Here is a 26,401-nt window from a genome sequence, read left to right as displayed (position 1 = left end):
TTCCCTCCACTCCCTCTCATGTTGAGGACTCTGTTCAAGCTCAAGAGAGAAGCAGCCACCATGATTCTCATTACTCCACGGTGGCCAAGACAACATTGGTTCTCCCTTCTTCTTCAACTCAGTTCCAGGGAGCCTATACTTCTTCCTGTTTTTCCTACTCTACTTACTCAGAATCAGGAATCGCTTCTACATCCCAACCTGCAGTCTCTACACCTGACAGCTTGGTTCCTCTCGGGCTGAGTTCTTCTCAGATTCTCCTCTCTCATTCAGCCTGTCCGTCAGATTATTGATGCCTCCAGGAAACCTGCCACACAGCAATGTTACCAACAAAAGTGGATTTGGTTTTCTTCCTAGTGTCTTCTTCATCATCGTGATCCAACTTCCTTGGCAGTGGAGTTGGTGTTGGATTATCTACTTTCGTTGTCTGACTCTGGACTTAAATCTACATCTGTTTGAGTCCATCTCAGTTCTATTACCGCTTATCATGAATCAGTACAGGGAAAACCTATTACTGCTCATCCTTTGGTCTCCAGATTCATTAAAGGCCTTTTTAATGTGAAACCACCTCTCAAGCCTCCTCCGCTCGTCTGGAACCTTAATGTGGTTCTTTCCAGTTGGCCACAGCTCATCTTAAATTTCTTACCTGGAAAGTAGTCTTTCTTATTGTTCTCACCTCTGCCAGAAGAGTCAGTGAGTTACAAGCACTAGTGGTGGACCCACCTTTCATGTTTTCCATCATGATAAGGTGGTTCTGCGCAAACATCCAAAGTTTCTTCCAAAAGTTGTCTCTGACTTTCATCTCAGTCAATCGATTGTTCTACCAGAACTTTTTTCTAGGCCTCATTCTCATGCAGGAGAATCAGCCTTGCATACTTTGGACTGTAAACGAGCTTTGGCATACTACCTTGATTGCACAAAGTCTCACATAACTTCTCCCCAACTCTTCGTCTCTTTCGATCCAAACAAGTTGGGGTGTCCTGTTTCCAAAAGAATGATTTCCAACTGGCTAGCTGCCTGCATATCGTTCTGCTATGATCAGACTGGACTGGCACTGGAGAGCCGTGTCACAGCCCATAAAGTTCAAGCTATGGCAGCTTCTGTTGCTTTCCTCAGATATACTCCTATTGAGGAAATCTGTAAAGCTGCCACCTGGTACTCATTTCATACCTTCACTTTTCACTACTATCTGGAGTCTTTCTTCAGAAGGGATGGGCACTTCAGCCAATCTGTATTACAAAATTTATTTTCCTGAAGGCCAACTCTCCCACCATCCCATTCTGTTAGCTTGGAGGTCATCCATCAGTGAGAATATGCTGCCTGCTTGTCCTGGGATAAAGCACAGTTACTTACCATAACAGGTGTTATCCAGGGAAAGCAGGCAGATATTCTCACATCCCACCCACTTCCCCAGGTTGGCTTCTTAGCTGGCTTATTTTAACTGAGGGACCGCGCGCCTGTGTTGGGTGGAAAGGCACTGGCGCATGCTTAGTGCGGGCTATCGAGAACTTTCCAAGTACTTAGTGTCCGTACCGGGCTCCATCGGTGATGTCACCCATCAGTGAGAATATCTGCCAGCTGTCCCTGGATAACTGTGCTTTTCTGGATGACTGGTTGGTCCAAGCTGACTTGGTAATTCTTTTTCTGGTCTGCTTGGGTGGTGAATCTTGCCAAGAATCACTTCTCTCATTCTGAAACTAGAGTACCTTTGTGTCCTTTTCAACACAAAACAGGAGGCTGCGTTCCTCTCCTAGCAGCATTTTCTCAAGTTGCAAGCTCAAAAACTGGAGCATTGTGCCTAGGAGGCACTAAGGGCCTGGATTATTTGCAACTTATGGGGGTCTATGACAGCAATCATGGAAATAGTTCTGTGGGTCAGAGTATACTTCCACTACAGCAGGTGTTGGGTGTCTTTCTGGATTCACTGGTCTCAGGATTTTGAGTTGCAATTGTCTGTATCAGAGGCAGTGCGTCACAGTTTCTCAGAGGAGTTCCTTTGCACCTGCCTGAGAGTGGGTAGTATTAACCTATCAGTGTGAGCTTCCAGGGAAGAGGGGGCAGTGCCTGGGTCAGTTGATACAAAGACAGTTGTCCTGCTTAGGGTTGATGTGATCCATCAGTCAGCTGGAGGCCAGAGCCATCCAGTTGACAGCACATCAGATTCTCCTTCTGATGAAGGGAAAGACAGTCTAGGTGACGTCAGACAATACCATTGCAAGGAGGGACCCAGTGTGCAGCGGTGGTTTTGAAAGCAGGGTAGATGTACAAGTGGGCTAAAATTCACTTCTTAGCCATTTCGGCAGTATACATCGCTGGCACCAGGGACATACATGTGGACTTCTCAGCCATAATACCCTGGAACTAGGGGATCAGGAGCTAGGCTCTTCAGCATCCCAGCTACTAGTAGATTGCGTGGGCCTTCCAATTTTTAATCTCATGGCAACATGATAGAACTCCAAGTGTGCTTGTTTCTTCATTCACAGAAATAATTTTGGTATGGCGGGCATCAATGTACTGGTTCAGTATTGACCTCAACAGTTCAAATATGTTCCCCCTCCCCCTTGGCCTCTCAGAGGAATCCTTCAGAGGATTGTCAGACATCCATTCTGTACTCTTCCAATTTCCTGAGCCTTGCCATGTTGTCCCTGGTTGTGTCTTCTCTTGGGTTCTCTGCTTTCTCTCCCAAGGTGGCAGGGCCTTCAGTTACAAGGACCAGTGGCTTCCAAGATCCATATCCTTTGGGGGTTATAGCATGGCCCTTGAAAGAAAGCATCTTGAGAAACAGAGGATACTCATTTTTGATCATGTCTCCCTGCTCAAAGCCCAACAACAGTCTACCTTCCTGGTTTTTGCCAGGGTCTGGCTGGTCTTTAAATATTAATGTACAAAGCATAGTCTCTTATCTTAGCATGTGCAGATTCCAGAAATTCTAGATTTCCTACAGAAAGGGCTGGAAGAGGAGCTTGCCCTCTGCTCTTTGAAAGTTCAGGTAGGGGCAATTTCATGTTTCAGAGGTAAAGTTCAAGGGACCTCTGTTGCAGTACAGTCTGGATGCGGTTTAAGTGAGATCTTAATTTGGTCTTGAGTGGCCTAATGGTTCCCCCCTTTTGCACTTTTTAAAGGCTAAATTTGAAGATGGTATTCTTGGGTGGTCATCTGGTCAATGAGGTGGGCTGTAGAACTGCATACTTTGTCTTGCAATAGCAATGTCGCTGCATACAGTGCTCTTGTGCTTGCCGAAGATGGTCTCCCTTTTCATGTGGTCCAGGTAGTAGTACTTCCAACCCTTTCTTAAACAGGAATATACTTCTCCCTCTGTGTTTGTGGTTTCAGCACGCGTAGTTTCGCTTATTTGTGATTTTTTTTTGTATGCTGACTCCTCCCCCCCCCAAATTATATCATGAGTAAAGTACTGTACCGATAAAAAAATTTGGTGCTTTCCAGATTTCATCCTGAAAATCGCTGCTTCCCAGTGTGCACAGAGAACATTGCTGCTTCCCAGCTTTCACAATCGCTGCTGCTATTCGCAATTTTAATATATTAAAGGATGGCTCTTACAAAAAATCCGCGAATAACATAAAAAGTTATTTGCGGTTTTTCCGTATTCGCAGTCATGTTCCGCCCCTAACCACCGTGAATATGGAGGGAGGAGTATAGTTAGATTCATCTCAAAAGCTCCATAAGCTGGATGTCAGCAGAATATTGCTTCATTATTTTATTTTTTTTTTTTGCTGTCTAACAGGCCTGAAGATATCTGCAAGGTAGTGAAATGGTCATCCCTGCATTCTTTCATGAAGCACTACAAAATTAATGTCCTTGCTAGCGCAGTGCATCCTTTGGCAATGCTGTGGTTCAGGGGGCTTTGGCCTAGATTCACTAAGGGCACAGATCGGATCAAATCCATGAGGGATCCAATCTGTGTCCGGGGGGCTGATTCATGAATTGCCCTCATGCAAATGAGGGCGATCAGAATCACGCCCCCAACCACCTGCCCAGATCGCTCTATAGCGATCCCAATGCATGCGCAAGACCATCTGTAGATTGTCTGCGCAGGCCCTCCGTGCCCGGCAGAGCTTAATTTTACTTCTTTTTGTTTAACTATTTTTTACTTTTTCCGTGGTTTTACCTGCTTTAAACCCGTGGGTTAAAAATACGGGCTTGCACAGCAGGGAAGGGCAGGAGAGTCGGGGAGAATCGGGGCAGAGCAGGGCGGCAGGAGAATCGTGGCGTGAGTTGGGACAGAGAAAGGAGATTTAGGACAGAGCAGGGCGCAGGAGAATCGCGGCTTGAGTTGGGAAAGAGAGCAGGAAATTCAGGGCAGAACAGAGCGGCAGAAGAATCGCAGCTTCAGGGTAGAGAGCAGGAGATTCGGGGCAGAGCAGTCTCCAGCATTCGCTTGTTTGCTGGTCCCCAGCATTCGCTTGTTTGCTATCGGCCAGCCCAGTCGGTGTTGCTTTTTTTTTTTTTTTGTGAATTTCTGCATGCCTATATTTGAATGCCGTTCCCCCTCATTTGCATGCGCAGATCGGAGGATGATCGGGACAGAAGTTAGTGAATCGGGTTGCAAAGTGGTTGGAACTTAATCGGTGGGCTTAGTGAATCTAGCCCTTTGTCTTCCCTTCTCCCTGTAAGGTATTGCTTTTGTGCATCGCTCTGGCCTGGACTGGTTGGAGAGGATGAAGCTAAAATTATACATGTGTATTAATTTTCTTTCTTTGAATTCTGCTAGATCTGTTTCAGAACCTGCCTAAGAAGATTTTGGAGTATGGTTTATTCAGATTTAACCTGCTCGCTCTTCCTGTTTCCCCCCCCCCCCTCTACATATATTTATAGTTTTCCCTTCATGCAAATTAATAATTTGATGATAGATGATGGCAGTGATTCTGATGAGGTATTAACATTGGTAGGTAGCAAGGTGGACCTACTTCTGTTTTAGCATTGACATACTGGAGAATTCCAGGCTTTACCAGCCCTTATTTTGGTGATATCACTGAAATAGTATAGTATCTCTACCTTCATCTGCTAGTAGGACTCAGCCCATAGATCTGGAAAAGCCTAGCAGAATTCAAGGAATAAAAAATTAAGAAATATGAATAATTTCACCATCTAACAAGTTAATCTAGAACTGAAAGTGAGATATGTTTGTTTTCATGGTTGTATTTATTTTAATTCTAGGGTCAGAAAACAAAGTGCAGGATATTAATTTAAAAACCATAGATCTTACAAACTGTGAATGGTGTAGTGTCCGCAAGTTGCCTTCAGTGTTTCTACAAACAGTACCAGCTGCCTGTCATAAACTGAGGTTACAGCTAAAGATGAGTCGAGAAAAAAATAATTTCTGGTATGATTCTAAAAGCACAAGTAAGTGAATTTTGTTATTACATTTGTATCAAATTACAAATATGTTGATATGTGTTATATGTTTCGGAAGCTTTCCTCTCCCCCCTCCAAGAGACCATGAAAACTAAACATTTGGTTATACTTTGGGGTGAACAATCATTTCAATAGGCTATGACGACACATTTTACTTGTACAAATATAGACAGTATACTGCAGTTATTTAAAGACTTTGACTAGGTCCATTAAGACTAAAGGACACGTGATGAAGTTACAGGAAATACTTTTAAAATCAATAGGAAGAAATATTAATACTTGAACTCTGGAATGCGTTGCCAGAGGTTCTGGTAAGATTACTTAACGTAGCTGGTTTTAAGAAAGGTTTGGACAATTTCCTGGAGAAGAAGTCCATAGTCTGTATTTGAGACCAGACATGGGGAAAGCCACTGTTTGCCCCCGAATCAGTCATATAGAATGTTGCTGCTATTTGGGTTTTTGCCAAGTACTAGTGACCTGGATTGGCCACTGTGAAGACAGGCTACTGGGCTAGATGGGCCAGTAAGGCTATTCTTCTTATGTCACTTACCCAAAGCCCTTGTTAAAAGAGGGCATTATAATAACCAAGATTGGTAATAAGAGAGTGAATCAGAATCTGAACAACTTTTCTTAGAAAAGATGCCATACAGAACAAACCATTTTAAATTTGAAAATGATTTATTCTGTATGCCCTCTTTAGAATTTAATTTTAATTGTGGCTAAATATATGTGAGAATGGAATAATATTAGGCGTGATGTTATTCCCTGGTATTCTGTGACAGACATAGGGGGCTGAAATCAGAAAATGGTGCTATTAAAATTGATGCTTTGCAATTCTACAGTGCATGCCCCTTTATTGCATCAGACTTAACACTGATTCCCATGTCTAACGTTAGGCATCAGATTTACACTGCTGAAACCTGGTGTAAATGATGGCACCCAAGTTAGACACACTGAGGCCATCTTTAATTCTGCGTGTAATATTTCAGAATGCCTCCAACACATCCATGGCCATGCCCCCATTTGAGTTACACAATATACATGTAGAGTTAGGTATCTAGTCTTAAAGAGTAGTACACAGCTAGATACATGCACAAATTTTAATGATTGCCAATTAACATTAATAATTGGTTGTTAGCACCCAATTATTGATAATTGACTCATTACTCATATTTGGGGACACAATTCTGGAAACCATATATTGGGGACAGTGTTTTACATAACTATGGGCTTGTTAAAATGTTCAGACTGAATTCATGTGTCTCTAAACATCTTCTGTCAAGTCCTTATTCAGTTAAAATAATGATATCCATGTTTTTCAGACAGGAAGATTGTTGAAAATTTCTTTTGATAAGCCTAAAACATACATTCACCATCCATGATAAATTCAAAAATGTTTATTTTGGTAAATAGACTTTAATTCTGTTTCATCTCTCATTTTTATATTTGACATTTCAAAGAGAAGTTGCTGACACTGTTTCTTTTATATCTTTTTATTTTAGATCGAGAAGAACGGTACATAATTTTAATTTTTGAGAATGGCCTTGATTCTGTCACAAATGGAATATTTGAAAAGGTTATAGTTGGCATTGGCATCAAGAATGGCATCTCTGATTTCTTCAAGAGAATTGCATTTGAAGAGGCCAATAATAGGCTTGTTGCCTTTACAAAATCCCATGGAGAAAACTCTGCAGGAGCCTTAATCCAAACAGAAGATACAGGAAAAAATGTAATAACTTTTTCTATATGTATATATGCATGTGCATTTTTAAAACTATATAATGAATGGATAACATCTAGTACTTTTGTTCCTATTTCAAAAACTATGAATTTACGTGATGTGATCAGACACACAATTGAGTATTTTGTCATTACTATTTGGATATATGTAACGGTGTTTGTTTAGTAAGAAGTATATGTAGGCTTAAATTTCACACTAGGCCAGAGGTGACTTGGTTGTACTGGGAGGAAGTGGTTGCTTCTCTATCCCAAGACAAAGCGTCACATGAATAATTCTAGTGTAAAGGGTATAGTAGGCTTGACAAGTGGGTTTCTTCCTTCAACTACGAGGTTTGCAGAAGACATCTACAATTATCAACTCCACTTTCTTGTGTCACTGGGCAGTGCCTCAGTTCCACAGTTTTTCTTTGTGCAAATGAGAAGAGGTGTATTTTCCTCTGCTGTACATCTGATTTATTATTTTCAGGTTTTTATTTGACTTTTGAGGCTTCCTGATGCTACGGAGGTTCCCCGGATTCCTGGAACAACTTTGCCTGGGAAAAGATAGTCTGTGGATCACAGGGCTGTAGCTGGGGGAAGGTGGGGCAGCAACCTTTTTGCAGGGCATCTACCTAGCCGGCCTGCACAAATTCTTAGATAGCTCGGGGCATATTCCCCTGGGAGCTTGGCTTGTCCCTGATTTTTCAGGCTGAGTGGCCCGGTGTTTGTCCAGAGGACTGTAGTGGGTGCCGGCTGTGTCCCCCCCCCCCCATTCCTAAGACGTGTGAGGAGATAGTGGGGTCAAGGGTTTCAGGCTTTCAGAGATAAGAGGCTGAAGAATCCTAGAGATCTGTCTGAGGCAGAAATCTTCTTTATTATCTAGCTGCAGTGTGAGCTGATGCAGGCACAGCAGCAAGCAGTTCTGTGAGTACAGTCTTATTTTCTTTGGGTGACTTTGGGGTGCTTCAAGAAGCTACTAAGTAACAGATTTAAAACAAACTGGAGAAAATATTTCTTCACACAACATATAATTAAACTCTGGAATATGTTGTCAGAGAATGTGATGAAATCAGTTAGCTTAGCAGGCTTTATAAAAGGTTCGGATAATTTCCTAAAAGAGAAGTCCCTAGGCCATTATTGAGATTGCTTGGGGAAATCCACTGCTTATTCCTAGGATAAGCAACATAAAACATGTTTTTATCACTTGGGATCTAGCTAGATACTTGGGACCTGGGTTGATGAACCTTCGGTCTGTCCCAGTATGGCAATTCTTATGTTAGGCTTCCTATAGAGTTCCCCTTCTCCAAAATCCCCTTTTCTTAATTTTTTTGAAGTTTTATATAGCTCTCCCAAGCCATTTTAAGGTGTCAAAACACTGTCACAGTGGCCATCTTGGATTTCCTAATTTTATTTTAAAAGTCACTACCTCTAAACACCTTGTTTTTGATAATAAATTATTTTTATGGGCTCCACAGGCCTTTCTACCCCGTATCATGCCAGTTTTAGGCTGGATGATTGGCTGAGGAGCAGCCATGTACCGTGGGGAATGTGAAAGGGGTGGGAACCCCTGGATTTAGCCTCCTCTGGTCCCTCTAGGGTATGAGTCACGAGGAACTCGTTTGTTGGGGCATAAATCTCCCCTAGAGTCCTTGAATGGCAACTCTGTGTCAAAGGCAAAACACAATATGGAGACGCCTTTGAACCCATGAGGGCACAAGAAGTTCCCCTGCAGAAATCCTCAGGAGATCCAGTTCAGGGATTTGACTCTGATTTTATAAGTTTGATGTTTGAAATTTATGAACCAAAAAAGACCCAAAAATTCAGAAGAGAATAATAGCAAAAGAAAGGGAAAAAATCTTCCCAAACCCTCAAAAACAGGGGTGAGTAGAAGAGATACTGCGAACCAAAACTAAGTTGAAATTAGTGAGTGGGAAGCCCTCAATCACACAGCTTGCAGTGGGGACGAACCCCTAATGCTACAGCTATCACTAATATACACCCAAAGGGGTACTATCTGTGAAACATCCCTGGGCTGTTCCGTAAGTGATATACAATAACTATTGCACAAACGAAGTGCTAATAGTGGTTAGTGAATAAACAACAAAATATAAATGAATAAGGTAAGAGCTGTCTCTGCCTCTCATCCGATGGAGCAAGAGCGGCCAAACAAGTAACCAGGCACAAAAAGTAAACAGTCAATTGGAGGTACTTAGCTCTCCAAGCCGATAGAAAATAGCCAGCAGAAAGAAACTCTTCAATGGGGCTCCGTTTTGAGGGTCAAAGCCCCCTTCCTCAGGAACCAGCTGTGCTGAAACGAGCAATTCTCAGGTACCCGCCAGAGTGTAGAACAAAGTTGAAAATGGCGCTCATAGGCTTGGAGAGCTAAGTACCTCCAATTGACTGTTTACTTTTTGTGCCTGAGGCAGAGACAGCTCTTACCTTATTCTTTTATATTTTGTTGTTTATTCATCAGTCATCATTAGCACTTTGTGCACTAATTATTGTATATCACTTACGGGACAACCCAGGGATGTTTCATAGATAGTACCCCTTTGGGTGTACATTAGTGACAGCTGTAGCATTAGGGGTTCGTCCCCACTGCGAGCTGTGTGACTGAGGGCTTCCCACTCACTAATTTCAACTTAGTTTTGGTTTGCGCTGTTTCTTCCCTTCACCCCTGTTTTTGAGGGTTTTGGGAGATTTTTCCCTTTCTTTCTGAAGCTTATATGAAGCATCTGCAGTTTGGAGTATCGCCAGTGGTGGCACATGGGTGTTTACCTTCGCAGAGCACAGTTCTCCAGCGGAAAGCTTACCACAGGAACCGGAGGTCGTCGGAAAAGGACTGGGTTGATTGAGGGTCAGGGTCAATGTCTTTACTCCCCTCAAAGTTAATTCTCTCGGGTGGATGATAACAGCCAATAGCCTGTGGAAGCCCTAGACCAGGGAGATCTGACAGTGTGCAGATTTTATAAACTGGTGGATTGGATGGAAGTCATTACAGTATCTTCAGACTTCAGCTCAAATTTTGCTTATGAGCTGCTCCAAGACCTAGTCCACATTTGTTTCTTTCATTTGCATCCAGTCGCATTTGTATACTGCCTAAATTCTAGGCAGTTTCCAATATCAAAAGCATTCCTAAATTTCCATGAAATCAACAAACATAGACAATATTTATAATCTGCATATCTATAAAGTCCATAAACATGAACAACATTCGCTATCAATGCATATATGGCGGTCACATGATACAATGATATTGATGGAGCACTAGGAGGCGCCAGAGGGCCTTCTGAGAGTTGCCAAGGCTATTGCAAAATTGTACCTGATGGCTCCTAATTTCCAGCAACTTTTAGTTGAGGCTTTAGCTCTGGGGCTGAAAGTGGCAGCAGCTTCCTTTGTGGATACACCTGTCATAAGATGTTGCTACACACTCCAACCACAGAGGAAAGCGCATACCCCCAAGTATTACATTTGGGGGTGGATTAGGTAGCAGATACCCTATATGACTTTTTAGGGTCATGAGCAAGGTGTCTGCTTATTCTGTCTCCACCCGAAGAATGCTCTGTATCAGGCAGTGGACGGGAGATTCTGCTTTTACAGCTATTTTGAGCAGGCTCCCTTTTAAAGGACAAATGCTCTTTGGCAAGGTGTTGGACAACCTCTTGGCTAGTGTGGCAGATCGTTGTCCTAAGTCATTGCCAGACAGTAGACCATGTGCCTCAAGGGGGTCGAATCATGGTTCCTTTCATGGCTACAGGTGGTCTTGTCATACAGCAATTGGCTCCTCTGTTCAGAGATAATAGAGGCTCGGGTAGGGAGGGGGAGGGTTCCAGACGACCTCAGGTGTTAACGCTGTGCTCAGCAGCTATAACCAAGAAGTCCCAATGACATCAGGCAAGAGCCTGAGCTTTCCTGAATAGGAAGAAGACTCTCGGAGTACAAGGAGATCTGGACGAGGATCCCCTGCAGTATTGAAGGGATCTGCTCTGACGAATAGGTGCTAGACATCATTTGAGCTTAAATTTTTTCACACTCCAACACTTCTATGTTGATTCTCCCAACATAAAACCAGAGAAGGCAGCCTGTTTTTGCTTCTCACAGTTTAACATTCTGGAGATCCAGGCCATGGAGTCTATCGGATGCAGAATTGGGCTGGGTTGGATATTCAATGTATTTTATCATGTCCAAGAAAGACTTAGATGATTGTAGGCCCATCTTGGATTTAAAATCTGACCATGAGGCACTTAACAGGTTCTCAGATTCTGAATGGAAACTATGCATTCAGTGCTAGCCTCGGTGGTACCGGGGGAATTCCTAACCTTGCTGGATTTGATGAAGGTCTACTTACATATTCTCATTTTCAAGGAATACAGTACTAGAAGGGCAGCACTCCCTGCACAAAGCAGGTATTCAGGTTTATCCATACTTGGGACAGTCGGTGGATCAGAGTCCTATTCAAAGACAAAGGTCACCAGGCAGTGGCACGTTATTCAGCTCCTACAGGACTTGGGTTGGATTATCATTTTCCGGAACAGTCATCTGGAACTGGTCCAATCCCTGGAGTTTCCGGAGATCCTATGCAGCATGACAAAGCGTTGTGATTTCCTTCCAGAAGCATGAAAACTGAAGCTAAGATGCTAGATTTTTGAGATCCTGGCAAGGCTAGCTCTTATAGATTGGAACTACCTGTGATTGCTAGGGTCCATAGTAATGACCGTAGACAAGGTTCCTTGGGTGAAAACTCAACCTTCAATCCTTTTCAAAGTGCACTTTTATCCTGCTAATCTCTGCAAATAGATCTGCTCCAGTGGCAGTTGCCCTGGACAGCAGAAGCACATCAAATTCTGTGCTGGTGGTAGAGGCACTGTCCAGGAGCTTACTTCTCCTCATTTCCTCTTGAGTGATACTGATGACGGATGCCAATCTGTAAGGCTGGAGAGGTCATGGCAAGGGTCTCCAAGTTTAAGGCTTCTGGTTAACCTCTCAGAGAAACTGGTCCATCAACAGTCCGGCTATCACTGCAGGCCTTTGAAAAGTCTCTGGAAGGCAAACTGGTCAGGGCTTTCTCAGACAAGGCCACAGCAGTGGTATATGCCAACAGGCAGAGGCACCAAGAATGCTCAGTAAACATGGAGGCTCAATTGTTTCATTGGATGGAAGTCCACCTAGAAGCCATGCCTTTATCACATGTAGCAGGAGTGAACAATGCATAAGCCGACTCTGTGTCGCCAGTCCCTAGATCCAGGGGAATGGTCTCTGTCCCAGAGTGCTTTCAACAAAATTGTGAAGCACTGGAGAAGACCAACAATTGACCTGATGGAGTCATGGTCAACAAGAATGTCTCTTGGTACTCCAGCTGATGATTTGAGCCGGGAAGCACAGACGTAGATGCCCTAGTTTAATCTTGGCCAACAGAAGAATTGTCTCCCCTTGGCCTATGGTAGGCCAGGTCATTCTGTGAATGGTGACCCATCACGGGGTGATGGTTATAGTGGAGCCAGATTAGCCAAGTTGTCATGGCACGTGGATCTAGTGTGGCTATAATGGGACAATGTCTCACACTGCCAACACTTCTGTCACGGGGATCAGTTGCCTTGGAGGATCCGGAAATCTTTAGTCTTATGGCATGGCTCTTGAGCACACAGCCTTAGCACACATGTTCAATGGAGGTCATAACTACCCTTCTGTGCTCCAAGAAACCAGTGACACAGCTTATGTTAAGTATTGGAAGACTTTTCATTGCTGGCATACGGATTAGAAGGTAGAGCCATACACAGCTTCCATATCCATAATCCTGTCATTCTTTAGCAACTTTCCAAACAGGCATAGGTTAAACTTGCAAGCGGGTTATATCTCATTATGACCAGCAGGTGGCGACTGAGACAAAACTTTGGAATAGTACATACCCAGGGCAAGTTACATATCAGGTGTCTCCCCATAATTACCTCAGTCTTCTTTCAGTCTCAGCAGGTGTGAAGAGCTGTGCCCTTCTCCCTTGGTAGGGCTGTTGGAATTTGTTTAGGGATCCTGGTCCCCGTTTTTGTGCCAGATTGAGCTTGGGTGGGCCCTGTTTGGGGGTCCGTCCGACCTCGGGGGTGTCGCACCCGGCGGGTCTCGTGCTAGGTCCCTTCCCCCCTTTCTTCCACCTCCCTCACATTTTTTTTAGAGGTGCCTCAACAGTAAGCATTACTCCCTGGCTGGTAAGGCATACTGTTTGGAGAGCCAAGTGGAATCTGTTCTGTAAATTTTTTTAATTTTTTTTTTTTAATCCTGAGGTAGTGCCGGTCTGAAGGGTTGCTTTCCCTTTAAATTTAATGTAAATTACTGTATTTTTAACTAACCGGCACTTTTCTTTTAGCTGGGTCGCATATGGAGCAATGAGCACTTCTCAGGAGAAGAAGTACTCAGTTTGCTCCAGACGCGAGGCACTCGCAACCAGCCTGTGTAGACGCTGGGCAGGCCAGAACGGTGGAGGAGCCTTGTCAGCAGCAGGTGCCGGCGGCCAGGGCTTCCCGCTGAAAGTACCTCATGATCTGGCAGCTGACTGCAGGGAGGCCCGATCTTCCCCAGCTGCCCACAGAGGGGTTTCCTCAGCCGCCGTCAGTGAGGGGAAAAAGAATTCCCTTTTTGCCATAGTTGCTAGAGATTCCCTCACAGCTGTTTCTTTAACAGCTGATGCCGGCTTGCCTGATTTAGTGGGTGGGACAGTTCAGGCTTCCTAGCCGCTACAGGCCCTGTCTTGGAAAAAAAGGGGCAAGTTTCTGCTGAGTCCCCTGCTCTGGCAGGGGGTCCCATGGGGCCACCAGTGGCTTTTTTCCCCTTTTTTATTTTTTGCTTTGTGCAAAGCTTATTTTCAGTCAGCCAGGGGTTTTGCAGTTGGCCTGGGGGTCTTGAGAGGGGAAGGGTTTCCCTCCACACCCTCTGCATCTTTGCCCCCCTGTACTCCTTTTACGTCCCCTCGTCCAAACGCCCACGTGTGGCCTGGGATGAAGACGTGTGGTCTGAGGAGCGGGTGGATCTGAATGAGGACCTGGACTCTTAGGAAGACCTCAAGGATCCTCTCAAGGGGATGGCTGCTGGTAGCGAGGAGGGGTTGTGGCTTCAATCATTTGAAGCTTTCTCCAGTGCCTGGCAGCTAGAGATGCATAACCCACTGGTCCCGGAATAAAGTGTGGATTTACAAGGGTCTTGTTCCCACAAGTTGCAGGAGATACTGATCACTGCTCTCTGCTGCCCCCAGTCAGTTATTTCTTTTGCAAGCAAGCCTGCAGCAGCAACTTGTTCTGCTTGGATGTCTTTTTTGTTTTTCAAGTATTTTTTGTGGGGTTTGTGTTCCTGTTCAGCTCCAGTGACTGCCTAACCTGTGTGAGAGGAGCAGACTTCAGTCTGCAGCTGACAAGTGGATCCTGCGAGGACCTACTCAGCCAGCTTGCTTGAACCGTGGAGTTTGGGGGGGGGGGTTCCCCTTCTGTTTGCTCACTACTTGACTTGATCAGGAGTGCTAGCTAGAGAATGACACGGGGAAAAATTCTGTCACCGTCCCGTCCCCGGACCACCATCCTCTTCACCGCCCTGTCCCCGCCGTCCCCTTCACGTCCCCATCTCTGCCATCCCCTTCACTGCCCTGTCACCGTCCCCGCTGTCCCTTTCACCGCCCCGTCCCCATCTTCAGCGCCTTCTCCTCTCCATTCCCCCACCCCCAGCACCCTTCACACGGTCCAGCAGCTCCCTCCCGCCGGCCAGCCGTGCATTTCCCTCCCTCCCTCCTTTTCCCTTACCTTTTCTTGTTGAAACTGACGATTTCCATAAGGCTATGAGCTGTATTACAGCCGGAGCCTTGAAGTCGCGTCGGGTTGCTTGCTAGAAAAGTCTCCTCCGATGCAACCAGAAACAGGAAGTTGCGTCAGAGGAGACTTTTCCAGCAGGTAACGCGACGCAACTTCAAGGCTTCGGCTGTAATACAGCTCATAGCCTTATGGAAATCGCCAGTTTCAACAAGAAAAGGTAAGGGAAAAGGAGGGAGGGAGATGCATGGCTGGCCGGCGGGAGAGAGTGGGCTGCCGGATCGAACGCTTGTTCACCGCCCCATCTAACCATTCACCGCTCCACGGGGCGGTGAATGGCCTTGTCTCCGATCTCACGGTGACCTTTTGTTTGGTCACCGTTTTGGCGGGTTACCCGCGGGTAACAACCACTTTGTCATTCTCTAGTGCTAGCGCAGACTGTATGGGCACCAATTGCGTTTCTTCAGAGTGCACATGTGTCAGGTGTATTTTCCTCCTCCCCCTCTTCGTGGCATTTGGATTCTGGTCCCAGGGGTTGAAGCACAGTCCAGCTGTGGCCCAACTGGCAACTGAAGAGTCACATGTGTTTCTAGAAGGGGCTAGCACCTACTTTGGAACAAAGCTGAAAGGGGCAGCAGAGCCCTCTTGTGAAGTAGGAGGGATTCAAAAACCAGAGTTGGATTTCTTCTCCACAGCTCATGGGCTTTGGGATATTACTTGTCCATCCAGAATGACACACCTATCTACTAGAAAAGATATTAGCAAGGTAAGAACCTAATCTTTTTTAAAGATGGTTTGGGGAAATCCACTGCTTATTCTAGGATAAACAGCATGAAACCTATTTTACTCCCTGGGATCTTGCTAGGTACTTGTGACATGGGTTAGCTGCTGTGGGAAACAGGATACTGGGTTAATGGACCGTTGGTCTGTCTCAATATGACAATTCTTATGTTCTTATAGAATGTTTGAAGAGCTGATTTGTCATTTAAAGAAATACCTTATTGATTTGGAGCTAAAATTCATTTCAGTAAATAGGCAAAAAAAAAATCTGTTTATTTGAAATTAACCAGCATCAAACAAATAGTAAATATGTATAATCACTTGGAATTACATTCATGAAAACTGAGCCCAGCTATCGCTATTAATATTGTTTTCTTTTGTGATTGGAGCATAATTTTAAGATGCCAGTGTAAAACTTGTACTTGTTTTTTTAGGTTTCTTCTGAACCAGGGGAGAAGCTGAAGAACACAACTTCTCACATTCAGTTTGATGATGATGAAATTGGAGAACCACCCAGTGTTATAGGTCGTATAGAAAAGTAGGTTGATTTCCATATATATGATAGCTTTTATTAGCAGCTTGTATAATTTTTAAAATTGTTTTTTGTATTTACTGTTTACAGGTTGATAGTTTATCCGCCTCCCCCTGCTAAAGGTGGTATTACTGTTACCAATGAAGATCTCCATTGCCTAATTGAAGGGGAATTTTTAAATGATGTTATTATTGATTTCTATTTAAAGTAAGTTTGCTTTCTGTATAAAAATGCCAGTGTAATTTTTATTAAAGTGAATATAAAGAATAGAAGTATCTGACAATTGTGTTACTGAAAGAAGAGCAAAGCATAATAATAAGATATGATTTATACTATATTACTAGTGTATTATATAAAATAGTTTAAAAATTAGGCCTTCAGTTCATTTTCCTTTCAAATCAGGTATATACTTTTCCTAAATATTTTTCAAACATAATCTTGAGGTTCTTTTTTTTGGATTGTTTTTGCTTCAGCCCTATAATATTGAAAAGATTTTGAATTTTTTTTTTATTTGTTATATTTTTAATGTTCATTTTAAAACAGTAAAATGTGTTAAAAATAATATAGTATGCACATGAGTAAGAATCTAACATGTGGAAAAATTTTTTGCATATAAACGTAAAAGTTTTGCCTCTAGAGCAGCACTTCCCAATCTATGGGTCACAACCCAAAGGGTTGCAAAATCCATATGTGAAGTTGCTACCAGGCCAGTAGAGGAATAATCATTGACCTTTGCCTTCCACTGAGCACATACTTTAACTAGGCCTGTGTAGGCTCCATGGAATATGAAGTACAGCATCATTGCAGCCAATGCTACAGGATGGCCAGAAGTAGTAGCATAGCACAAGGTAGTGGTAGAGTTTGCATGTTTGTCTAGGACTGCCAAAATGGGTTTGCCTTAGAAAGTTTGCTAAGTGCTGCTCTAGAGCAGTGTTTCCCAACCCTGTCCTGGAGGACCACCAGCCAGTTGGGTTTTTGGAATAACCCTAATGAATATGCATGAGAGAAATTTGCATATAATGGCAGTAAAAGGCATGCAGATCTGCGCCATGCATATTCATTAGGGCTACGGCTTTGAACTTCATGGTATAGCGGTATATAAGAAATAAATTATTATTATTATTATTATTATTATCCTGAAAACCTGATTGGCTGGTTGTCCTCCAGGACAGGGTTGGGAACCACTGCTCTATAGCATTTGCATGGTAGTAGCATGCATGTTTACCCCAAGACAATGTATAATATGCACATTACTTACCTCTGAATATTCTCTGTGCTAACCATCAAAGTGAAAGGGCCGGTTAGCACAGTGGATTTCATCCATGCCACCTGTGCCCCAGTACCACATCAGCACCATCAATCTATCCCATTTAATAGCTAGCAAACAGTTCCCCCCTTCAGTTGTTGTTAGTACCTTTGTTAGATATTGTCTTTCCCAACACTTTATTGCAGCTATAGAAGTCCCTGCTGGAATACTCATACATCTCATCTGCTTATAAAGAAGACGCAGGATCCAACCCTTATTAGAGGGAAGGAGTTTGGTGCAGAAGAGACAGCTTCATAATTGGTGCCCTGACCTCCACTCCTACCCAATCTGCTTAAGGGGATTGGATGGTACTTGGGTTGGAAGGGGCATAAATTTTCATTGGTTATTTCAGAGGGAGAGAATTGCCAATAATAACTTTTGTTGTTGTTGTTAGTATTATGTTTAGCTTGGATTAGTTAGCACAAGATTTCTGGAAACAGTTAAATAGTTTTAGGATCTAGCATATATAATATTTAACACCTGGTCCAAAGCAAGTGCTTAGGAAAAACTGAAAGAGTACATCACACTGTTTTCAAGCAAACACTAAAGCTTCATTTGCATGTTGGATCCCTGAATATACATGCACATTTTTAATTTGTTTTTCTAGTGCAAAAAGCATATGAGTCTTGAACCTTCAATCGCGAGTTGTGTAGAAGGCATCATCTATATTTTGGGCTCCGCCTCCTGCATCCCTGGGCTGTGTTGTAGCTCCTCAGTTTTTCCTTCTACTTGTAAGTTGGAAGGTATCGTTCTGATCTCTGATTCTGGTATATTATTTTTAAGATTTTATCCAGATGTTGATGCTTCTCGGTGCTTCAGAGGTTCAGAGGTTGCTCTGCCTGGAAGAAGACACAGGCTCTCTGGGTCAGAAGTCTGTAGCTAGGAGTGCAACCCTTTTACAGGGCACATGATTGACCAGCCTACATTAACGCTTTTTTGGTAGCTGAGGGGTCTGTGCCCCTGGCAGAGCTCACTCCTGATACTCTCAGAGCTTGAGCGCAAGCTGTATGGCCTCTTGTCAGTGCTGAAGACTATCAGGTGCTAACTGCATTCCCCACCCCCACCCCTACAAGCATGTGTGGAGCTTTGGGGGTCAGGGGCCTCAAGCGCTCTCTCAGGGTCTGACTGGCAGCCCAAAGAAACAAACATCGGAATCATTTTTACATGCTTGTCTGAGGTGGTAATAGTCTCCATACTGAGCTGCTGATGCAGCTGAAGCAGGCACTACACCAGCATAACTGTGAGTAAAGTCTTTTGCTGTCTGTAGGAGACATCCGGGGGGGGGGGGGGCTCTAATTTTCAGTTTGGGGGTTTTCTAGGGCTAGATTTAGGGTCACCCTCCTCGAAAAACCCCTTTCCTGAATTTTTTTGAACTTTGGTGTAGCTCTCTTGGGCCATTTTTTGGCACCAAAATGCTGCCACAGTGGCCATCTTGGATTTCCTGATTTGTTAACAGCCACTATCTGCCTCAAATTACCTTGATTTGGATTAACATTGATAGATTCTCAGGCTATTTTACCCAATTCTTGCCAGATTTGCACTGTTTGCCCGGCCGAGGAGCTTAGCCCTCTCTGGTCCCTCTAGGTCAGCGGTCTCAAACACGCGGCCCATGGGACGCATGTGGTTCTACAGATTTTATTTGCGGCCCACGGTCTGGACTGGATCATTATCTTCCTTTTGGAGCAGCAGCATGTCTGGCCGGCTCGTTCCGTTCAAAGCCGCGGGTTGGCGGCTCCTTGCGCTATCCACGGAAGAGCCGGCCAGACACACTGCTGCTCCAGTGGCGTACCAAGGGGGGGCGGTCCACTGTTCTCCCTAGAGTGCGGCTCGTCTAGAGCAGTGGTGCCCAACCTGCTTCCCTTCCCTTCTCAGGCCGGCACCGTGTTATTTGATCTCCCTGCTTCTCTTCGGGGCCGACCAACTCTTGCCGCCCGACGTCAATTCTGACGTCGAGAGGACGTTCTGGCTAGCCAATCGATGCCTGGCTGCCCAGAATGTCCTTTCCGACGTTAGAATTGAAGTCGGGTGGCGAGAGTTGGTCGGCCCCGTGGAGAAGAGAAAGAGGGAGATCTCGGCCTGTTCCCGATGGCGGCAGCGGCAGCAGCCTATTCCCCGGTGGCGGTGGCGTGGGGGAGGGCAGGAAGAAAGAAAGAAAGAAGGGGGGACAGGGAGCCAGAAACAAAGCAAAAAATGGGACACGGAATCAAAGAAAGACAGACATAGAGAAAGAAAGAAAAAGTTGGGAGAGGGAATGAGGTCTGGAGGCTGAAAGAAGAGAAGAAATATTGGATGCATAGTCAGAGACTGATGAAATTACCAAACAAAGGTAGGAAAATGATTTTATTTTCAATTTAGTGATTGAAATGTGCCAGTTTTGAGAAAGAAAAGATATTAAACTTTAAATGTGAGAGCTGCAGAAAAAAATAGAGCACTTGGAGGGCCGCAGAAAAAATAGTTAATGTCTTATTAAAGAAATGACAATTTTGCATGAGGTAAAACTCTTTATAGTTTATATATCTTTCCTTTTAACTGTTAAAGGAAAGTTTTATAAACTATAAAGAGTTTAACCTCATGCAAAATTGTCATTTCTTTAATAAGACATTAACTATTTTTTCTGCGGCCCTCCCAAGTACCTACAAATTCAAAATGTGGCCCCACAAAGGGTTTGAGTTTGAGACCACTGCTCTAGATCTTAGAGTCTAGGGTAATGGAGTCGCAGGTGACTGTTTTTTGGGATCAGAAATCCCCTATAGAGCCCTTGGTTTGTGACTCAGCATGTTCATCAAAGTGCAAATGGCATAGATGCCTCAGAGCAAAAAAGACTCAGATAATGTGAAAAACCAACTGTAATTCAATAAAACACTTCCACAATGGTAAGATGCACACTGTCTAATGGTATGTTAGAAAACAGAGTGCAGGGTGAAATGTCAATTTTAAATGGAGGAAAAAGCCTCAGACAAGCCTCCACAATGGTGGCACCTCACTGGCTAAAAAACCTCAGAGCCCATGAGAAGACAAGATGAGTTCTAGCAGGGGTCCTCTGGACAATCCTGTTCAGGGCTTTAACCCTGATTTCTTTACCAACTCTCCAGACTGGCATAAAATCTTACAAGCAGGTATATATATCTCATCATGACCAGCAGGTGGAGACTGAAACAGAACTCTGGAATAGTACATAATAGGTACCTTTCCGTATTCCTAACAGTCTTCTTTCAGTCTCACAGGTGTGAGGAGTAGAGAGTTGCACGGGGACAGAAATACCACCCATCCCTACCAGGATCCTCTCCATCCCCACCTGATTCCGCCAGGATCCTCTCCGTCCCCACCCGTCCTCGTCAGGATCCTCTTCGTCCCCACCCATCCCCGCAAGGAATTACCTCCATCCCCGACCGTCCCCATCAAAAGCAGCAATTACTTCTGACAGGATCATCAATTCCACAGTTTCTTTTGTGTTTGCGCTGCTGTTTTCTTTGTGGAATTTCTTTGGTGGAACCCTTTTTTTGTTTTCTGTTCAGGTAATTAACTTATAAACCCCCTCTTTTACTAAGGCTGACGTGTCCATTATATTATATGGACGAACCCTGCTTCCAACCCCGTGGAAGTCCCGTGGGCCAGAGGGGGGTCCCTGTGGGAGTCCTGTGGGATAGGGGGGGGGGATTCCTGCAGGACCCGTGGGATTCCCGTGATCCCCATTCCCGTGCAGACCTCTAGTGAGGAGCTGTACCCATCTCCCTTGGTAGGGCTGTTGGAATTTGTTTAGGGATCCTGGTCCCTGTTTTTGTGCCAGATTGAGCTTTTGTGGGCCCTGTTTGGGGGTATGTCCAACCTCGGGGGGGGTCGCACCTGGCGGGTCTTGTGCTCGGTCCCTTCCTCCGTTTCTTCCACCTCCCCAACATTTTTTAGAGATGCCTCAGCAGTAAGCCTTGCCCCCTAATTCAATCAAGACATACTGCCCCTCCGCACCCCCTGTGGCTTTGCCTCCCTCCGCACCCCCTGTGGCTTTGCCTCCCTCTACACTTTTGGCGTCCCCTCTTCCTCCTCCCTCGTCCAAGCACCCGAGAGTAGCTTGGGATGAGGATTTGTGGTCGGAGGAGCATGTCAGCCTGGATGAGGACCTGGACCCTTTTGAGGAATTCCAGGATCCTCTCGAGGGGATAGCCGCAGGTGGCGGGCATCTGGTTTCCTGCTTTCTGGCGAAGAGGCATCGGTGGTGCGCCTTTTTCAAAGGGATGAGCTGCCAGACCTGATTCAGCAGGTCTTCTCGGTGCTGTGTTTCAAAGATTTACCACCGGAGACCCCGTGTGTGGGGGGACTCTCTTCTTAGGGGGATCTTGTCCTGGCGCAGTGGAATACACCTGAGGCACCATTTTGGTTGGTGCGTGCCATGACTCGTTTGTATCCCAGCCCGGAGGGGGATAGGGCTACCTTGAAGTCGCCAGTGGTGGATGCAGTGGTCTCAGCAATCGCTAAGCAGCATACTGTACCTGTTGAGGGCGGTTCTGCCTTACAGGACTCTGAGGAGACCATTCTTTATTTTGTTTGTTTGTTTGAAACATCTTTACTGTGAAGCAAACAAACAAACAAACATAGCAAAAGCAGCCAAACAGCATCCAGGTACAATATAGAGCAATAAGGCAGTACACAATCAAATCCCAAAGCAGAACTATAAAGGACACAAAAAGTACCATCACTGGGAACAGATGGGAGCCCCGTCTATACAAGAGTAAGGGCCAGAACCCAACAATGCTCCATCCTCAAGATCAGCAAATAATGAAAAGGATAGAAACATTGTGAGCTTGCTCCCATATTTTGTTATAGAAAAGAAATCCCCCCCTAAACCCATCCACAAACAAAAACCCCCCTCATTCCCTCCCCCTCAGCAACTGGAGAAGTGGAAACACAGCAACTTCACAAAGGATCAACCTCAGCCAAGACCAGTTCCCAGAGCGACCTATACAACCTATGAGGTCTCACCACACTCCCCCCGTGCTGCGCAGCTCCCAATGTGCCAGCTCTTGAAGGGACCGCTTCCATCCCACCAACTCCAGGGGCGCCTCATCCATCCACATGCAAAGCACTCCCCTCTTGGCTGCAAGAATAGCAACATATACAAAACGCCAATGGTCCACAGTCAGTCCCTGGTCCAAGAGCTCCTCATCATGACCCAAGACTAAAATCCCATAGGACCCTGAACCGGCACTCCCAGGATCTTGGCAAGGAAATCCATCACCCCATTCCAGTAAATGCCCAAAACTGGACATTCAGTGATCATATGTAATAAGGTCCCAGGCATACACCCACAACGGAGTTCCAGAGACCAGCTCTCACCCCCTGCAGTCTAGTGAAATAAGTGCAATGGAGCAATTTGAATTGAAGCTCCTGCAGTTGAGCATTGTGTGCCCCCCCCTCTGAGTTACATTAGAGAAATAAGTTTGACGCACCCCATGAGTTATTTCCTCCCCCATTTCCATCGACCATTTAGAGGCCAGAGTGATCAACTGGGTATCTTCCCTCGCGCTGTCCCAAACCAAAAAGAAAAAGAGATTAGTGCAGCAGGTAAAGACAGGAAAATCTGATCCACCTTCAGAAAGTGGCTGCCCCCCAGCTTGCAGCGAATAGTATCCAGATAGTAGTGTCTCAACTGTAGGTATGCAAAAAAAAGGCATACGAGGCAAGGCCCAGGTGGTGCGGAGTGTGTCATACGAAGGGAAAGAGGATGTCGTGAATCCCATTCAGAACACATGACTCAAACAGAGACTGGTACCGAACTGTCCCCAATGCCCCTAGGTGGAAAATCAGGGCTTTGGCTGATCATCTGGAAGGCCCAATTGCCCTGCCCCTTACCAATCCGGTGATGCAACCAATACAATGCTTCCGTAAGGGGGTAAGCCAGACCGAGTTGAGGCCAAGATGGGTACACCTCCACTGCAGGCAAACCTAGGCAGTCCAGAACCGCATAGGAGGCCATTCAAGAGTCGAAAAGTCCCATGGAGGCAAATCGAGACCCGATGGTGAAAAGCGCATGAATCCAGTGCATAAGAGTGGCAACATTATATAAGTGGTCTGGCAAGCCCAACCTTCCACCAGCTCGGTTCTGCATTAGCTTCCACCAGCCTATACACGCTCTCCTGTTATGCCAGATAAACAAGCCAATAAACGACCGGTAAGAGCGTTAATCCGCACCGCGAATCCAAAGAGAGATCATCTGCAGAGGGTAGAGAAGCTTAGGAAGCAAGACCATTTTCACAAGGGCAATTCTACCCAACAAAGATAGGGGCAAGTTCCCCCAACGATCACAGAAGTCTTTCAAAATCTTCAGTTTATCAGAGATATTACGTCGATAAACGCTGGACCAGTCCACACTGAGGAAGATTCCGAATTTCTTGAGGTTCCCCCTCCTCCTTCCCATCGAAACGGTGCAATACACACGGGAAGAGACAGAATAGCCTCAGATTTACCAAAATTGATACAAAGACCCGAGAAGGCTCCAAAGTCCCCAATAAAAGTAGTCAAGTGGGGGATCGTCTCTTGCACATCGCCCACAAACAATAACATATCGTCAGCAAATAGTGTAATTTTGCATTCCTCAGAGCCCACCCGAATACCTGTGATATTCTGGCTGGTCCAAATTTTGTGAGCCAGAGGCTCGAGGGACAAAATAAATAAAAGCGGAGATAAGGGGCAGCCCTGCCGCATACCCCGATACAACTGAAACAAATCAGTGTGTCATTTATTGATAAGCAGTTGGGCCATAGGGCAGTGTACAGACTAACAATCCACTTATGGAACGGACCCATCATACCAAACTGTTGCACCACCCAAAAGAGGTAAGGCCAGGACACCTTATCAAATGCTTTCTCAGCATCCAAGCTGGCCAGAAGATCATCACTCGCTTTGCTTGAACCCTCCCAAAGCACTACCAAAGCTCGTAGTATGTTGGAAGAAGCAAAACGCACAGGGACAAATCCTACTTAATTAACATGAATCAGAGAAGGAACCATCTGAGCCAACTGGCCTACCAGAATCGCAGTAAGGATCTTCATATCCTGATTTAACAAAGATATCGATCAATAAGGCCCCACCAGGTCAGGGTCTCACCCCTGGTTTCAGGAGGACCACTACATGGGCATGGCTTTGTGCAGGGAGTATGTGACTAGTAGACTGCATGTCGGCATACATAGCCACCAGAGCAGGCCCTATCTTAGGTTTCAGTATTTTGTAAAAATCAGGCCCCATACCATCAGGTACGGGAGCCTTCATCAACTTCAGCCTGCCCACGGCAGCATTAACCTCTTTACAAGAAATAGGTGCATTTAACATCTGTAGATGGGCAGCGGACACCTGAGGGAGGACAAGATTGCGAGCTTCCAGGGGTGATTGTTCCAGTACCCCCTCAGGAGTGTGGCACCGACAGGTACTCAATTTACTTTGTGTTGCCCAAAAAGGAGGGAACCTTTCGGCCCATCTTAGATTTAAAAGGGGTCAACAGGGCTCTCAAAATTTCTCTTTTCGCATGGAGACACTGCAGTCTGTCATTCTGGCGGTTCAGCCAGGGGAGTATCTGACTTCTGGTCCTGTCCAGGCTGCTGCGCCCCCTTTTGAGCCTTTGGGTGCTTGCTCGTTGAAGGACCCTACTCTTAAGGCGGTCTTCTTGGTGGCTATTACTTCTGCTAGGCGTGTTTTAGAGTTGTAGGCTCTCTCTTGTAGGTCTCCTTTCCTGGAGTTTTCTAGGGAGCGGGTCGTGTTGTGGCCTGTTCCATCCTTTCTGCCAGAGGTAGTTTCTCCTTTTCTTGTCAATCGGGCAGTGGTCCTCTCGGTGTTGGGTAGTCAGGAGGGATCTTCTGAGCAGAAACAATTGCACAAGCTAGATGTCTGTCGGGTTCTTCGCTCTTATGTGCAGAGAACCCAGCAGTTCAGGAAATCAGATCATCTCTTTGTCCTTCTTGCGGATCCTCGTACGAGGGGATGGCGCTTCCAATGCTACCATTGCGCGTTGGATCAAAGAGACTATTGCATCCGCATATCTTCTTCAGAAAAAGTCTCAAAACTCATTCCACTCGGGGTCAGGCGGCTGCTTCTGCTGAGTCTTCGCTAGTGCCTCCAGTGGACATTTGTAAGGACGCTGTTTGGTCTTCCTTGCATTCCTTTGTCAGACACTACCGTGTGGACGTTCTGGCGCGCTGGGACGCAGTGTTCGGTAAGTGTGTTCTCTACTGCTTTGGTATGTCCTGCTTGTAAAATTGCTATGCCGGTCTGGAGAGTTGCTAAAGAAGGAGAAATTAGCTTCTTAACATGCTAATTTACTTTCTTTTAGCCTCTCCAGACCAGCATAGGACCCCACCCTGACTATTGTTGTGTTGTTCTTGTGGCTGTTGGGTGTGCAGATTTTGTTTTTTCTGCGGGTTCTAGTATTTTTTAGGGCCGAGACAAATTGATGAACAGTGGCTATGGCTCAGCCTGCATAGCTGGCGAGCTGTGGGGACATTTTCTTGCTGGGATCTCTCCTTTGCATTTTCCAAAAGCATTTGGTATATTAGTTGTTTCTGTTTGGAGTCTTGTTTATTTCTGTTTAAAGTTTTTACTTCTGCTTGGCTATTCAGCAGACTGTTAGGAATAGGGAAAGGCACCACCATGTTTCGGCATGGAAGATGCAATTTCACCAGTTCAGAGCCAACAGTGTATGTTCAGTTAAACTCGTTATGCACTCTCCCCCTGTCTTGAAAAAGACTTGCAAAACACTTCGGCGATAAGCACTTAAAAAAGCTAAGTACTATTTGCTTATATGAAAGTTAAACAATGCAACTATGAAGAGAGATGAATTTATTTATGAATTATTTACTAACTAAATGAAATTACAAAGTAAAATATAAAGAAAAACAGATAAAAATAAGAAAAAGTGTGGTTTACTAA

At 45.1% G+C, this 26,401-nt stretch overlaps 1 protein-coding gene across 11 annotated transcripts in view; it reads left to right on the top strand.

The window, feature by feature from the left end:
- Window positions 1-26,401, top strand: part of SENP6 (SUMO specific peptidase 6) — a 373,212-nt gene that overhangs the window by 224,858 nt on the left and 121,953 nt on the right. For all 11 annotated transcript variants that reach the window (XM_033935430.1, XM_033935428.1, XM_033935423.1 and 8 more), the window contains 4 exons: window positions 5,173-5,358; window positions 6,873-7,099; window positions 16,088-16,191; window positions 16,276-16,392. In XM_033935430.1, the coding sequence (XP_033791321.1) occupies window positions 5,173-5,358; window positions 6,873-7,099; window positions 16,088-16,191; window positions 16,276-16,392 (634 nt within the window). The remainder of the gene's footprint in view (window positions 1-5,172; window positions 5,359-6,872; window positions 7,100-16,087; window positions 16,192-16,275; window positions 16,393-26,401) is intronic.

Source organism: Geotrypetes seraphini, chromosome 3 (genome assembly GCF_902459505.1).
Source record: "Geotrypetes seraphini chromosome 3, aGeoSer1.1, whole genome shotgun sequence".
NCBI lineage: Eukaryota > Metazoa > Chordata > Amphibia > Gymnophiona > Dermophiidae > Geotrypetes > Geotrypetes seraphini.
This window is presented reverse-complemented; position numbering and strand designations above follow the sequence as displayed.